Here is a 13,797-nt window from a genome sequence, read left to right on the forward strand (position 1 = left end):
AAATTTGGGGGTTTTGGAACATGTGGGAAAAACCTATGGGTTTCCTTCTTTTCTTGTGTTAAAGGAATGAATGAGTGTAGATTTCGTAATATGGTTTGCAAAAATAGCAATCTTCTTAATATGTGAGGGTTAAGAATTTATTTTAAAATCATTGTTAAATGCATGAACATGTATGGTTGTGAGATGACAAATTGTTAAGTACCATGAATTGTGAGAATTGTAAATCTTGGAAATTGACATTTGAAAAATTACATAAAGTCTTGAAGAGACTAAATTGCTAAGAATTGTGCATGATTGTTATGTGTTGATAGCTTTAGTTAAACATATGGTTATTTTGTGAAGTAACATTGGAGGGAGAAAAAAATGGAGAAATGTTATGAGACATTAATTATTGCATTACATTCTCATTCAATTTATTATTATTATTATTATTATGCATCTTGAATTGAGTTTGGTAACGTTTACATTGAGAAAAGAATATTTTGAATGAGATTTATCGAAATGTTATGGGGTAAATACGTTGGTAAGTCCGGATAGGAGTTGTAGATGAAATTGATAAGTTGGTCTGAGTGTCCGGGGTGAAAGACCGAAAACACGCGCGGAGGAAGTACCACTTCCCTCCCGGTTAGCAACCGGTAAAGTGGGATTTTTGGTAGTGCTAGTTGAGCCGACTTACAGACATCAACCTAGGAATTACCTGAGTCATATTTACCGCCCCTATTGAATAAAATTGTAAATTTCGAAATTGTTGAGATTTCAATTGTTGTTGAACATAATGATATTTTAAAGGAGCATGTAAATAAATTTCTCTTTAATTGGCATTGCATGGCATTTGCATTCATTATTGGAAGTCTTGCATAACTGTATATACTTTGTTAAGGATCCTTTACTGGGTTTTATGCTCACCCTTATGGGACTTCGGTACAGGAAAAGATGTGGTGATCCCACCAAGTTGAGGGCGTGGACATATTTTGTGAAAAGTAAATAACTCCGTTTTGTTGTAATTTATTTTGCTAGCCAAGGGCTATTCATGTATGGGTCCGAGAGGTCATTTTTGTGTAACCGGACTTAAGCCTTGGAAATTGTAAGCCCATGAGGGCATTTTATTATTTTTTGGGATATGATGCTCTACATGCTATAGATTCATGTATTTCTACATCATTGAATGTATAATTTGCATGTGGAACTTTTGTATAAACCTTGTTGATTAATGGTGTAAAGGTTGGAGTATCGTTATTGTTATTTTAGTGAACGTGGGTTGATGTATTTAATCTATGTCGGATTTTTTCGAGGCGTTACAGGCCTCACTTACCCAATTGTTGAACAATTCAGCAGCGTTTGAGCACATCTCACCATATCGTTGGCCCCTACAGAAATAACCAATGTTAACATGTGCAAAGGTCATCAGCGATGAAGAGAATAAAACATACAAAAGAAAAATGACTGGGATTAAAAAAACGCCATAGCCCATTAGGCGGATCGTGAACTACCTGAAATATGCGTTAGACCAGTGTTTTGGGTGCAAGTCTTTCATAAAATCTTCAATCACAGCCGGGTTGGACTTCTTCAATAACTCCAATTTCTCATTGAAGCAATTAACAATGGGCACGTAGGCGCATTCCAGCAATTTACGCATTAACCCAATTTTGTGTGATGCATTCACATATTTTATTCGATCCTGCAAATTCATTTGGAGATGCAACAAACAATACGCATGATGCGCCGATGGGAAAATTATTGGCATGGGCTGTAATAATCCTACATGGCGTTCAGATACGAAAGTTAATGTTCGCCCGCCCCCAACGACTTCTTTCAAATTGCGAAGAAACCATTCCTAATTGGCTAAATTCTCAGAATCAACAATAGCAAAGGCGACAGGAAATAATCCTATAACCAAAAACATCCAACATAAACAGGTTGCCATGTGTAAAGTTTTAGAACCATCGAAAGAGAACATGTACAACACATTTTTAAGAAAAAATGAATAAGCATAGCACTATGTTTGACATTACCAAATTAGACCCTGTACAAGGGTTCCCATAAGTACGTACATCAGCCCCACAAGTGTGCACACTATTGAACCTCTTAATGCATAACACCCCGCTTGATGGTAACATCCTCGCATGAACTGACCATGTACAATCTGTTGACGCCGCAAACTTACACACTACTGTAATTCGAACAGAATCATTTTTAACGTATTTGAATTGAAATCCACGTTCCACGGCGTACTTACATAGAACTTCGTAGAATTCAGTTGCTCCACCATCGAAACATTGTCCCACATGGGTAATCCCATACGCCCATTACGCCGACAAAAATGTCTTCGATTTATTCAGACAATATGTCGGCAACAAATCCATCTGGTCGTCCACACAATCATTCCACCTAGCATCCCGAGAATTTCCCCCATCCTCTACGGAATCCACCACACCACAATCACCCCCCACCCGTTTCTGAATGAGGACGTCAATGTGATTTATCCCAAACGACTTAGCAAGGCACAACATGTTTTAAACATCGTCATCGCTATCCACCTTAAACTTCTTATACCCGGGAACATCAAACAACAACCACACTGCCCCTGGCACCAATCCATTAAACTTCCCACAAATATGACTAACAATCTGTACGAATGTCGAACCGTAATGCAACCGAATAACAACATTGATTAAACCGTAAGAACACACTAACAATATCCCTTCGTCCATACCTGCACGCATTTGTTGAACCCATTACTATGGAAACAATACACTGAAAATACAAAACTTAATTTATTTTTTTTTACATAGAATTGGTGTAATTAATTGAACCCAACCCACTGACACAACAAACAAACTGCAAATTAGCACAACAAATCAATCATCGCAGCAACACCCGTACATGAAGAACAATATCAGAAAATCAACACCAACCAACAATAAATACATAAATGGGAGACCCAAAAAAAAAAAAAAAAAAACAAAACACTGTCCTGTTACAGTGCGATTGCGTAACCCCACCGGCACAAACACGTCAAAACAACACCTCGAAATGCACAGGTACATTGCGACGAACAGTGGTGCTCACCGAAAAAAATGAGATGAAATGGTGCTCCCCGTTTCCTCTCTCCAAAAAAAATGAAAACAATGTTAACCAATCAAATATCCCCCCCCCCCCTCACACGTTAACATTACCTATCCCAAATCAAAACAGAATGAAATGTTTAGGGAAACAATCATGCAAAGGGTATTCATGTAAAAACAAATGGGATGAACTCACACCCCAAAAATTTGCCAAACAAATAGGACAAAATGGTGTACAAAAAAAACTTTTACCACTAAATGGTTTAACTTTTCTCTATATAGGATTTATAAGTAATTTTTTCTTGATTTTTTTTTTAAAATAATTTTTTAACTTTTAAATTAGAAAGAAGTGTTTCCAAACGAGTCCACTAGAAACAATATTTCACCATCTGCAACACTAAATCTAAAAATTTCCAAACTAGAGACAATATTCAATTGCGTGCACCCTCTCACCATCTGAACGGATCATCCATTGATTATAATCTTGAATATAATATTTTGAGTTAATTTTAAATGTAAAAATTTAAATATTCATTACATAAGATTTTAATATATATATATATATTTTGCAATCTGATCTCGGCTAATTTTTATCTTATGAAAGTTTTTATTTTTTATTTTTTTAATAATAATGTCATTATCATTCTCATAAAAAAATGTTCCTTTTTAATATGTGTTAGGTTTTTATAATTGTCAATTATGTTTGACAAAATTCTTTTTAATTGTAATTTTATTCGCTATTTTATTTCAGTGCGGCAATGAGTGTTTAGATACGAATCCAATCGGAATTATGCCTATGCAGAGGATTTTGTGATCTTAAGGTTTTCATGTTTGCCACTTCGCTGACTATGCAGTCGAAGTTGTTTGACTGCTCGAGTGGTCATTTGTACACTCAAGCGAAGAAAATGATCATTCAATACTTTTGAGAGCGCTTGAACGTCTAGGAAGAAAGTTTTACCGCTCGAGCGGTGAAAGTTGCGCTCAAGCGGTCAGCCTATTTGTTTTGCATCACCTATAGTCACACTGCTCGAGTGGTGAAATGTGCGCTCGAGCGGTTTTTGCGATCCAGGCTACTATAAAATGCATTGTTTGGTTGTTTTAACGTTTGAATCATTCAGATTTTCAGAGAGGAAGAAAAAACAAAGTGTTTTATATTGGAGTATACTTTATAAGTGTTTCCTCAATAATTTAAGAGTGATCATTGGATCCATGAACTTTATATCAATATCTTCAAAGAGTTTGTTTGTTTTCTTTTATTCACATAAGAGATAGTTGTTCTTCAATGGATTCCAAAGAATTTGGGCTTAAAGTTTTGGTGGATTTCGAAGTAACTCATCGTCGTGGATTTGACATCGGCGTTGTAGATTCAACGTTGGACAAAACAATTCTGAGGTGAAGACAGTAGTGGAAGAGGCACATCGGGATCGGTTTAATTCGTGCATGGATTCGATAGATAATTTTGGATACAATTGTGTAATTTCTTTTTGTCTCTGTGATTTTTTTTATCACAATTAGAGATGCTCAAATTGTAATTTTTTTATTTGATTGGAGTTATTATTTATTATTAATTGATATATAATCAAAAATCGATATTTCAAGAATTTTTAAATTTTTCAATATGTATTTATAATAATGTACTTATCATTCTCATAAAAAAATGTTTCTTTTTATGTATACAATAAAGTTGTTGTTCATTCGCTAATCAATCACTTATGTGGTTCCAGTTAATTTTTTACAATATTCATATTTCTTAAAAATAATATATATATATATATATATAAAATATTAATTTTAACACAAATCATCATAAATCTTAATTTCTGATTTCAGCAAACTAAAATTCCTAATTAAACAAATAACCACAAATCAACATGTCTAATTTTAACAAATCAAAATGCATCATTTATAAATCAAATAGGTTGGGGGCACTTGGGCGCACATGTTCTTGTATAAATAAAAATAATAATCAAATTCAAAATAAAAAAGTGATGAACCCTTCTTAAGTTCACTCCTGACCACTATGACTATACTTGAATTTCAAATATGTTACATAAGAATCAATCTTAGTTCAAGGATTTTTTTTTATTTTTTATTTTGAATTTCTATTATTTCAGTGTTTGAAACCGATTAGCATAATTACTTTTTTTTTAAAAAATATTTGAAATACGTGTAACAATATACAATTAATTGAAATAAAAATTCATATGATCGTGATCATCTTACCATTATAATCCCATTTAGAATATTGTTGGTGTAGAACTCTGGTTCTGTTTCTTGCAAAGATAGCAGATTGTCGATCAATGTCTGCTTCATTTTTGTTGATGTTCTAATTCTTCGACATTCATCAACTAATTTTTGCAAGAACTTGTTCATCTTCTCTGCCATGGCCACCAATTTTCTCTTCGCCCCAAACAAATCCACCCATTGCAAGACCAGAAAATGTCAGCTGGATTCGATGCATTGGCAAGTTCAAAGTGTTCTCTCATCAAATTCTGAAAGAACTTGGCCTCCTCAACATCCTCCACTTCCTCAAAAAACTTGGATTTCAAGTCCACCTTACTATACCCACCACCACAATTCTTCTGCATGAGTTGATTCAAAAATAACGTCGCTTCCTCTCCTTGTATACCATATGTCCTTTCCAACTGAGCAGTTGAGAAAATCTCCAAGGCCATTATACACCTGAGATTGCGCCAAAGGTTGCTGTGGTATTTTGCAGTGAGGCTATGTGGGTGGTTGGCGAAGACAATGTCATTCTTCGTGAAACATTCTTCCACGGCAGAAGGAGAGGTGACAATGAGGACCTTTCTAGGTCTGAAGAGTTTGGTGCAGTGGCAGTTTTAGTAGAGGGAGACGACCTATGATGGGAACGCCGGGGGACTTGGGGGTAGATTCTCGTGCCTCTTGTTTTGATGTGAAGAGCTTGAAGAAGAGTAGGAAGAGAGGGCAAATAGTGAGAGCTATGGTGTACCCGTTGAATCCCACCATTGTACCAGTTGAATCTCATGGTTCTTTCTTTCGAAAAGTTTACCCTTTGATGTCAAGTTGAGGAAATGAAATTTGTGCTTATTGTTCAAGTCAGGGAAGACTAAATAATACTCTATTGGGTTATATGTAATTCCACCTACCCACAATATTTATCAGATTTTGATCATGAAACATGTGTGTGGTAGTGACTCAAATTTGATGTCACGAGGCACTTTGTCTCAAAGTGGATCCAGACCATACATTTAAAATTTCTGTAAAATTCCAGTGAGATTTTTATTATTTGAATGGCTGAAATTTGAGGTTTTAAATAGGAAATAGGAAGGTTAATAAATAGGACAAAAATCATGGCATGACATCCACAACTTGGAGTAAAGTAAACAATACATAACATTCATAAAATACTGAAGTTCAATTACTTCTTATTGCGTAAATAAAAAAATAAAAAATAAAAAACAAAGAAATTTACATAATAGACACAAGAGTGAGTTTGAACCCACACTTCATAGTATTTATTTTGTAATTTTTCTTTTTTTTTTTTTTTTTTGGCAGGTAAAATAGAATGAAAAATAATCATATAAGACACTGTTTGGTAGTGAATGGACACGGCCTGCAAATGACCTCTAAAGGCTTCAACTTCGGCATGCTGAAGCCAAAATTCTCAGTCATATCCACCTCCTCTTCATCAACTCTGTTCCATTCAAATGACTGAATCAAGGCTCCTAGTGTCAGCCCAACCATCCTATTTGCCAAGTTAGCTCCAGGACATCCACGTCTTCCACAACCAAATGGGATCAACTTATACCCATCTCCACTATTCTCTTCTTCAAATCTTTCTGGCATGAACGTTGTTGGATTTTCCCATAGCTTGGGATCCCTATGAATAGCCAATACATTTACCATTAACATCGTGCCTTGTGGGACATCATAACCTCCTACAATACAATCTTCAGAAGCCACATGTGGGACTAGAATTGGGGCTGGTGAATATAATCGAAGTGTTTCCTTAACTACATTGCATAGATAATTTAGCTTGGGCAAGTCTTGTTCATCTAAGAGGTGGTTTTGTCCAACGTGAGCCTCTATCTCTGCTCTAACCTTTGTCATTGCATTTGGATGGTTGAGAAGTAGTGACATTGCCCATTCCATGGCTGTTGATGAAGTTTCAGTCCCAGCAATTAGTAATATCTGTCACCCCAGATAGACAAGCACATTAATTACCCAAAAGATGCAATATCAACCAAAAAACAACTAATTGTGATGAACATAAGAAACTATGCCACAAAACACTTATGAGGTGGGCCTGCACAGTTGCAGTCTATAAGCATTCTGTCACTTACGTGATACAATTCTCCTGTCCCAAATAAAACCTAGAAAAGAAAATGCATGGAGGAGATTAGGAGATCTTCAGATTACTAAACAAAAATATGATAAACATAAGAAATTCATAATCATAAGGTTGTAATCCTAATTATGACTATGCACAAATTGTTGGGTCTTGTGAATCTGATGAGTACTATTCATTGGCCTTGGGTGCAATAAGGGGTTTAGGAAGCCTCCCCCATGGAGAGGGGGCTCCGGCAGGAGGGGAGAGAGTTGTTTTATGGGAAAAATACAGATCAGTGATAGTTCAAAAAAATAATTACAAATTCATAAAAAAGTCTAAAATTTTAATTATTAATATTTATAAAATTTACCATTCATTTGTAATAATTTTTTTAAAATATCATTAATGTTATATTTCCCCTAGTTTTATTGTCCTTTGTATTGCATACTCAAATTCAGAGCCGGCCATTAAGGCAGGCATAAAAAAAAATAATAAAAAAATTTTGATTTTAAATTTCTATTATTTTAGCATTTCAAACCGATTAAAAAAATGATTCAAAATACATGTAGCAATGTACTATTAATTCCAATAAAAATCCATATGATAATGATCTTCTTACCAATATAACCCCATTTATAATATTGTTGGTGTAGAACTCTGGTTCTGCTTCTTGCAAAGAAAGCAAACTATCAATCAGTGTCTTCTTCATTTTTGTTGATGCATCCATTCTTCGACGTTCATCGACTAGGTTCTGCAAAAACTTGTCCATTTTCTCTGCACTGGCTACCATTTTCCTCCCAGTCCCAAACAAATTTACCTTCTGCAACACCGGAAAAAGGTCTGATGGATCTGATGTTTTTACAAATTCTAAGTGCTCTCTCACCAAATGCCGAAAGAGCTTGGTCTCCTCAACATCCTCTACACTTTCTCCAAAGAACCTCTTTCCCATGATCATCATGGTCATAACATTAAATGAGATCACAAAAAACTTAGATTTCATGTCCACTTTACTACACCCACCACCACATTTCTTTATGAGTTGATTCACAACAAACTTCACTTCCTCGCCTCGTATACAGGATGTTCTCTCTAATTGAACAGTCGATAAAATCTCCAAGGTTGTAATACGCCTGATATTAGGGTGTGCGCTGGTCAGTTTGGTTGAGGTTAACTCATAATTGAATGAAATAACAGGCTTTTCATATTTTTAACCAAATCAAACTAACCCAATATAACTTGGGAACCGTGATAAAGGCGAATCATTTCTTTATAAATCATTGCCTCAAATTCAACGTGACATAATTAGAAATTTCTCAAAATCAATAATCAATACAATAAAGAAGCTTTAGGTTCAGGCCTCGGATTAATTCAAATTAGTCTATGCTTAACGAGGGAATAAAACCAATCCAATTCATTATTTTTAAATTCAAAATCGAACCAATATATTGATAAAACCCAATCAGCCTAATAGATAAAAAGTCAAGTTGATAGCTTGAATTTTCTAAATTTCTTACCTGAGATTGCGCCAAAGGTCACCATAAGGGGCTGCAGCGATGGTGGTGCTGTTGTAGGAGAGATGTTTTGAGTGGAGGCTAGGTGGCCGGTTGGCGAAGATGACATCGTTTTTCGTGAAACATTCTTCGACGGCTGAAGGAGAGTTGACAACGAGGACATTTCTGGGTCCAAACCGGAGGAGGATGATAGGGCCATACTTATCTGAAAAAGCTTGAAAAGTTTGGTACAGTGGCTCTTTTAGTAGATGGAGATGGCCCAGGATGGGAAGCCCAGGAGGACTTGGGGGTAGATTCTTGTATATTTTTTGTTTTCCTAAGAAGAGCTTGAAGAAGAGTAGGAGGAGAGAGAAAATGATGAGAGATATGGTGTACCAGTTGGCTTCCACCATTCTGTATTTTCAAAAGTTTAGCCTTTGATGTCAAAGTAGAGGAAAAAAATTGGGCTTATTGTTTGAGTAATGGAAGACTATAGTACTCCTCATTGTGTTGTTGATATGTACATATGCAAAGAATCAACTTGGCCAAGGTGTCCAAGGAGAAGCAACAAACAAATAGCATTGACAAGAATGATTGTATTGTGTTGTAATTTAATAAGTTTGATTGAGTAAAATATTCTATAGTAATATCTCAATATAGATGGAGATAATGATAAAAAGCAAGATAATTTTAAATGGCTTTATTAGCAAAGTAACTTAGTTATAAACAGTCATCTTTAAAAGAGCAATGTTGGGATTATAAAAGAAAAATTATCAATACTCACATCACATGGTGCCTCACTTATATATAATTTTTATAATATTTTTGAGGTCTCTAACATTTTGTATTTCTCCATTTCAAGAAGTCTTCAAACTATAAAAGAAACTGGCTCAATAAAATATTAAAATTATAATAAATAAAGAATCTTTTGAGCGAGAGAGAGCGCAACTCTCTCTAGGTGATTTCAGGCGGTCCTTCGACAGTGCTTCGACGATATTTCGGCGACGCATTTTACACTTCTAAAGTGTAGATCTATACTCCTAAAGTACAGTTTTCGTGTGTAGATCTAGACTTTTTATGTCTGAAATAGGAGTTTTGAAAGTTTTCTCCTCCGATTTCGACGTAGGCTTTTGGATTTTCGACACCTACAATAGTTCTCCCCTCTCTCAAACTTTCTCCCATACCATTGTGAGCGTATTTCCTTCTCAACTCTAGCTTCTGGCAATGTTCGATATCCGGCAAAGACGGTGGCGGAGTTGGGCAGCAACGACGGGGATGGCCGGCTTGCAAGTAAATCTTACTTTTTAAACCACATCTTTGATAAAATCGGTAATTTTTCCTGACTCATAGCTATTTGTTTGGTGGATTTTTTTTTGGAGGGGTTGGGATGGCTCTTTAGAGTCTTGTTTGTATAATGTTGTTGTTTATCCATATAATTTCACATGTTCTCAAAAAAAAAAAAAAAAAAAAAAATCTCTCAAACCATCTGTCACTGATAAAGCCATTCAAAACTTCTATTTGACTTTCTATTTGCAGAATTCAATGCATTAGTGGGTAAAGTACACTAGTAACTTTTTTCAGGGAGGGTAAATTACACGTAACATAGATTTCCAAAAAAAATTACCCAACTTTCTTGATGTTTAAAATCAAATTACTAATTACGCCTTACATTCGTTGATAGTTAAGTCAATTACTGGCAATTTTTGTTAATGTCAAGCTGTTAATGTTTTGTAAATGCCAATTTACATTTTCTTTATTTCCCTCCTCTTACTGCATTTTCTTTCTCTCTTCATATAAACAACAGCCAGCCATCACTCCTTGCTCCCTTATCCTTCCTACCACTTATCACATCACCACCTCACAAATCAAAGAAGGCTTGTGTTGAGAAAATTAATTCTTTGAATCAATTAATCAAACATGTAATGTGCATAAGGTTTTTAGTGAAACAACCTGGTGGAAAACAACTAGTGCAATATCCTAAAATGAAATGGTGAAATAAACACCTAGTCAACAATGCATAAGCACCCATCACCAAGGTTGCAAAAAGCGGTATTACCTAACGGTTGCGATAGTAAGCGCTACTCATTATATCTGTTTTTACAGTGTGACCGAAATTTACATGTGCAACGGCTGTTTCGGTATTACGTAACGGTACCGTAACAGCCTGTTACACATCGTTACAATATTCTGAATAACTTTCATCTTTTAAAAAAAAAAAATCTTACAAAAAAAAAAAAAAACGAACACTCAAGTGATCCAAGACTAAATAAAAAACATTGTATGAATTTTTTGTTCTTTATAATTTATTTTTTATTTTATTATATTAGCATATAAAATATAAAATATATAAATAGTGGTTGCATTTATTTTTATAATTATTTTATTTAATATTTAATTATAAATAGTTTTATTTTGTTAGTATAATGTGTTATCTAAAAAATATTTTTTTTAAAAAAAATCAATAGCTCAAAAATAATTTTTAGAAGTGATTGGTAGCTCGAATCTGCCTTCCCCGAATCCCCCGAAAATCAAAACGACGTCGTTTCGTCGTTTTGATTTTTTTTTTTTTTCAGAAGAGGAAAATCAGAAGAAGGAAGAAGGAGGAGGAAGAAGAAGGATTGAAGGGGGCCAACAAAATCGGACTGGAGGCAGAGGCGGGGGGTGGGGGCGGGTGGCGGAGGCACAGGCAGGGGGCGCAGGCGGAGGCACAGGCGGGGGCTGCGAGGCAGAGGCAGAGGCGACGGCGGGGCTTCGACGAGCTGCGACGAGGCGACGATCAGGCGACGGGGGGCGACGATCGGGCGGAGGCGACGGCGGGTGGAGCTCCTCCTCTTCCCCTCTCCTCTCTCTCTCTCTTATTTCGGGCTATTCGAGGGAGGGAAATTTCGGGGAAAAAAACATTTTTGAATAATTTTTACTTATGGCACAATTTTTATTTCAGTGGTGCTACACGCACTAATTGGTATGGTATATCAATTAGTGGACCAACATATGTTATGATATTATCATTTTAAAATTATGACCCCACCTATTATACAAACTACAAAGACCTAAAATCTCTAAAATTATGTCACATCATCTGTTATTACACTAATTGGTGCACTAATTGGTGCATATAGCATTATTCTTTTTATTTTTATAATCATTTTATTTAATACTTAATTGTAAATAATTTTATTTAGTTAGCTATAAAGTTGTTTAAGAAAATGTCTTTTAAAAAAATTATTACCTTAAAAATAATTTTTGTTTATGGTACAATTTTTTTATAATCATTTCATTTAATAATTGTAAATATTTTTTTATTTAGTTAGTTCAGGTATTAGTCAAAAATAATTTTATAGACATTTAAAATTAATTATTCTTAAAGTCATTAACTATTGAAATAAAATGTAACAAACTCATTTTATAGTGATTTAAAAAATTGAAATATATTGGAATAATTTAAAAAATTAACAAAAATTGATTAAAATCTATTTTAAACCCTAATAAATATGATTTTGGGGGAAAAAAATATACGCATTGATAAGTTTTTTCCAAAGTGTGAAAAATTTAAAAATTTACAGTTCCGATTACCGCAATCGTTACACTACAATCTTTACATCTCACAACCGCAACCGTTCCACCATAACCGTTACAATGACCGCAGCCACTTTTCAAAACCTTACACACAACTAACAATAAACAAATGAGCACCAAAATATCAACATCAAACACATTGACAATGAAATATAAATAGGATAAAACTTGAAAAATATTTCACGGTGACTTAAATTATTGACAAAACCTTCACTGTCTTCTCGCCGTCCAGCACAACCAGGCCGTGGACAATGAAATATAATTTGGGAGTTTTGTTTATAAATATTCTAAAAAATTAAATTATTTATCAAAGTGACTTACGTTTTTAAACTATTTACAAACTAACTTGTTTTTTTAAAAACGTAAATTTAAAATACGAGTTCACTACGAAATTGCATATTTAAAATATGATTTCATGGTAGAATTGCATCTTGAAGATATAATTTTATATTAACTTGACGTATTGATATATAGATGTGTACTATGTCAATATGAAATTGTATGTTTAAAATGTGATTTCACTACAAAATTGTATTTTGAATTTGTGATTTTAAAAAGTAAGTTAATTTGAGAGGAAACATCGTTTTACCTCCCAAACTTTCACTCGTTTTTTAATTTGACCTTTAGACTTCGATTAATATCAATTTTACACCTAAACTTTTGAAATTTTGATCAATTTAGCCCATACCGTCACATTCCGTCTAGGTTAGATGGAATGTGCTGAAGTGGTACCAAAGTTCATTAGAAATTTCATTTTACCCCCCAAACTATACCTTAAAAATTAATTTGCCCCCACCCCCAAAAAAAAATCAATTTACCCCTCAAACTATATTTTAAAATCAATTTGCCCCCAAATTAAAAATCAATTTATCTCCCAAATTATACTTTAAAAATCAATTTACTCCACACACATCAGCACATTCCGTCCAATTGTAGAAGGAACGTGATGGCATGGGCCAAATTGATCAAAATTTTGAAAGTTTTTGTGTAAAATTGATATTAATTGAAGTTTGAGGGTCAAATTAAAAAATACGTGAAAGTTTTGGGGGCGAAATGATATTTTCTCTTAATTTGATATAATTTGAAAAGTTAGATATTTATCTAAATAGTTTAATTTTTAAAAATATTTATAAAAATAAAAAAATAAAATATATATAAAAATAAAAATAAAAAAACTCGGGGATTTGGGTATTGATTTGGTGATGATGGGGTTCAATGATCGCAAGATTTGAGGGAGGTGGGTTATGAAGGACAGTCAGTGGGAGATGATGGATGAAATGGAAGAGAGTCAGCCAGCAGTGGAGTCCTAAGAGGAAGAAGGGTTTGTTATTAGCCGAGATAAATAGGTAATTTT

At 34.3% G+C, this 13,797-nt stretch overlaps 1 protein-coding gene across 1 annotated transcript; it reads right to left on the reverse strand.

The window, feature by feature from the left end:
* Positions 1 to 6,416: 6,416 nt before the first annotated feature.
* Positions 6,417 to 9,493, reverse strand: LOC114285566 (cytochrome P450 81Q32-like). Its single transcript, XM_028228605.2, has 3 exons — positions 8,892 to 9,493; positions 7,997 to 8,507; positions 6,417 to 7,238 (listed from the first exon to the last, which is right to left on the reverse strand). Exons 1-3 carry the CDS (start codon positions 9,278 to 9,280, stop codon positions 6,624 to 6,626), a joined length of 1,515 nt encoding a protein of 504 aa, XP_028084406.2. The 5' UTR covers positions 9,281 to 9,493; the 3' UTR covers positions 6,417 to 6,623.
* Positions 9,494 to 13,797: the final 4,304 nt, after the last annotated feature.

The sequence above is a fragment of the Camellia sinensis genome, chromosome 6, assembly GCF_055761805.1.
Source record: "Camellia sinensis isolate YWXY chromosome 6, ASM5576180v1, whole genome shotgun sequence".
NCBI lineage: Eukaryota > Viridiplantae > Streptophyta > Magnoliopsida > Ericales > Theaceae > Camellia > Camellia sinensis.

Excerpts from the sequence above, each read along its gene's own strand:
- LOC114285566 (XM_028228605.2), bottom strand. The coding sequence starts at position 9,280 with ATGGTGGAAGCCAACTGGTACACCATATCTCTCATCATTTTCTCTCTC. Across the intron at positions 8,508-8,891 it reads GACCTTTGGCGCAATCTCAG|GCGTATTACAACCTTGGAGA; the intron begins GTAAGAAATTTA and ends CCCTAATATCAG. Across the intron at positions 7,239-7,996 it reads TTATAAATGGGGTTATATTG|ATATTACTAATTGCTGGGAC; the intron begins GTAAGAAGATCA and ends CTGGGGTGACAG.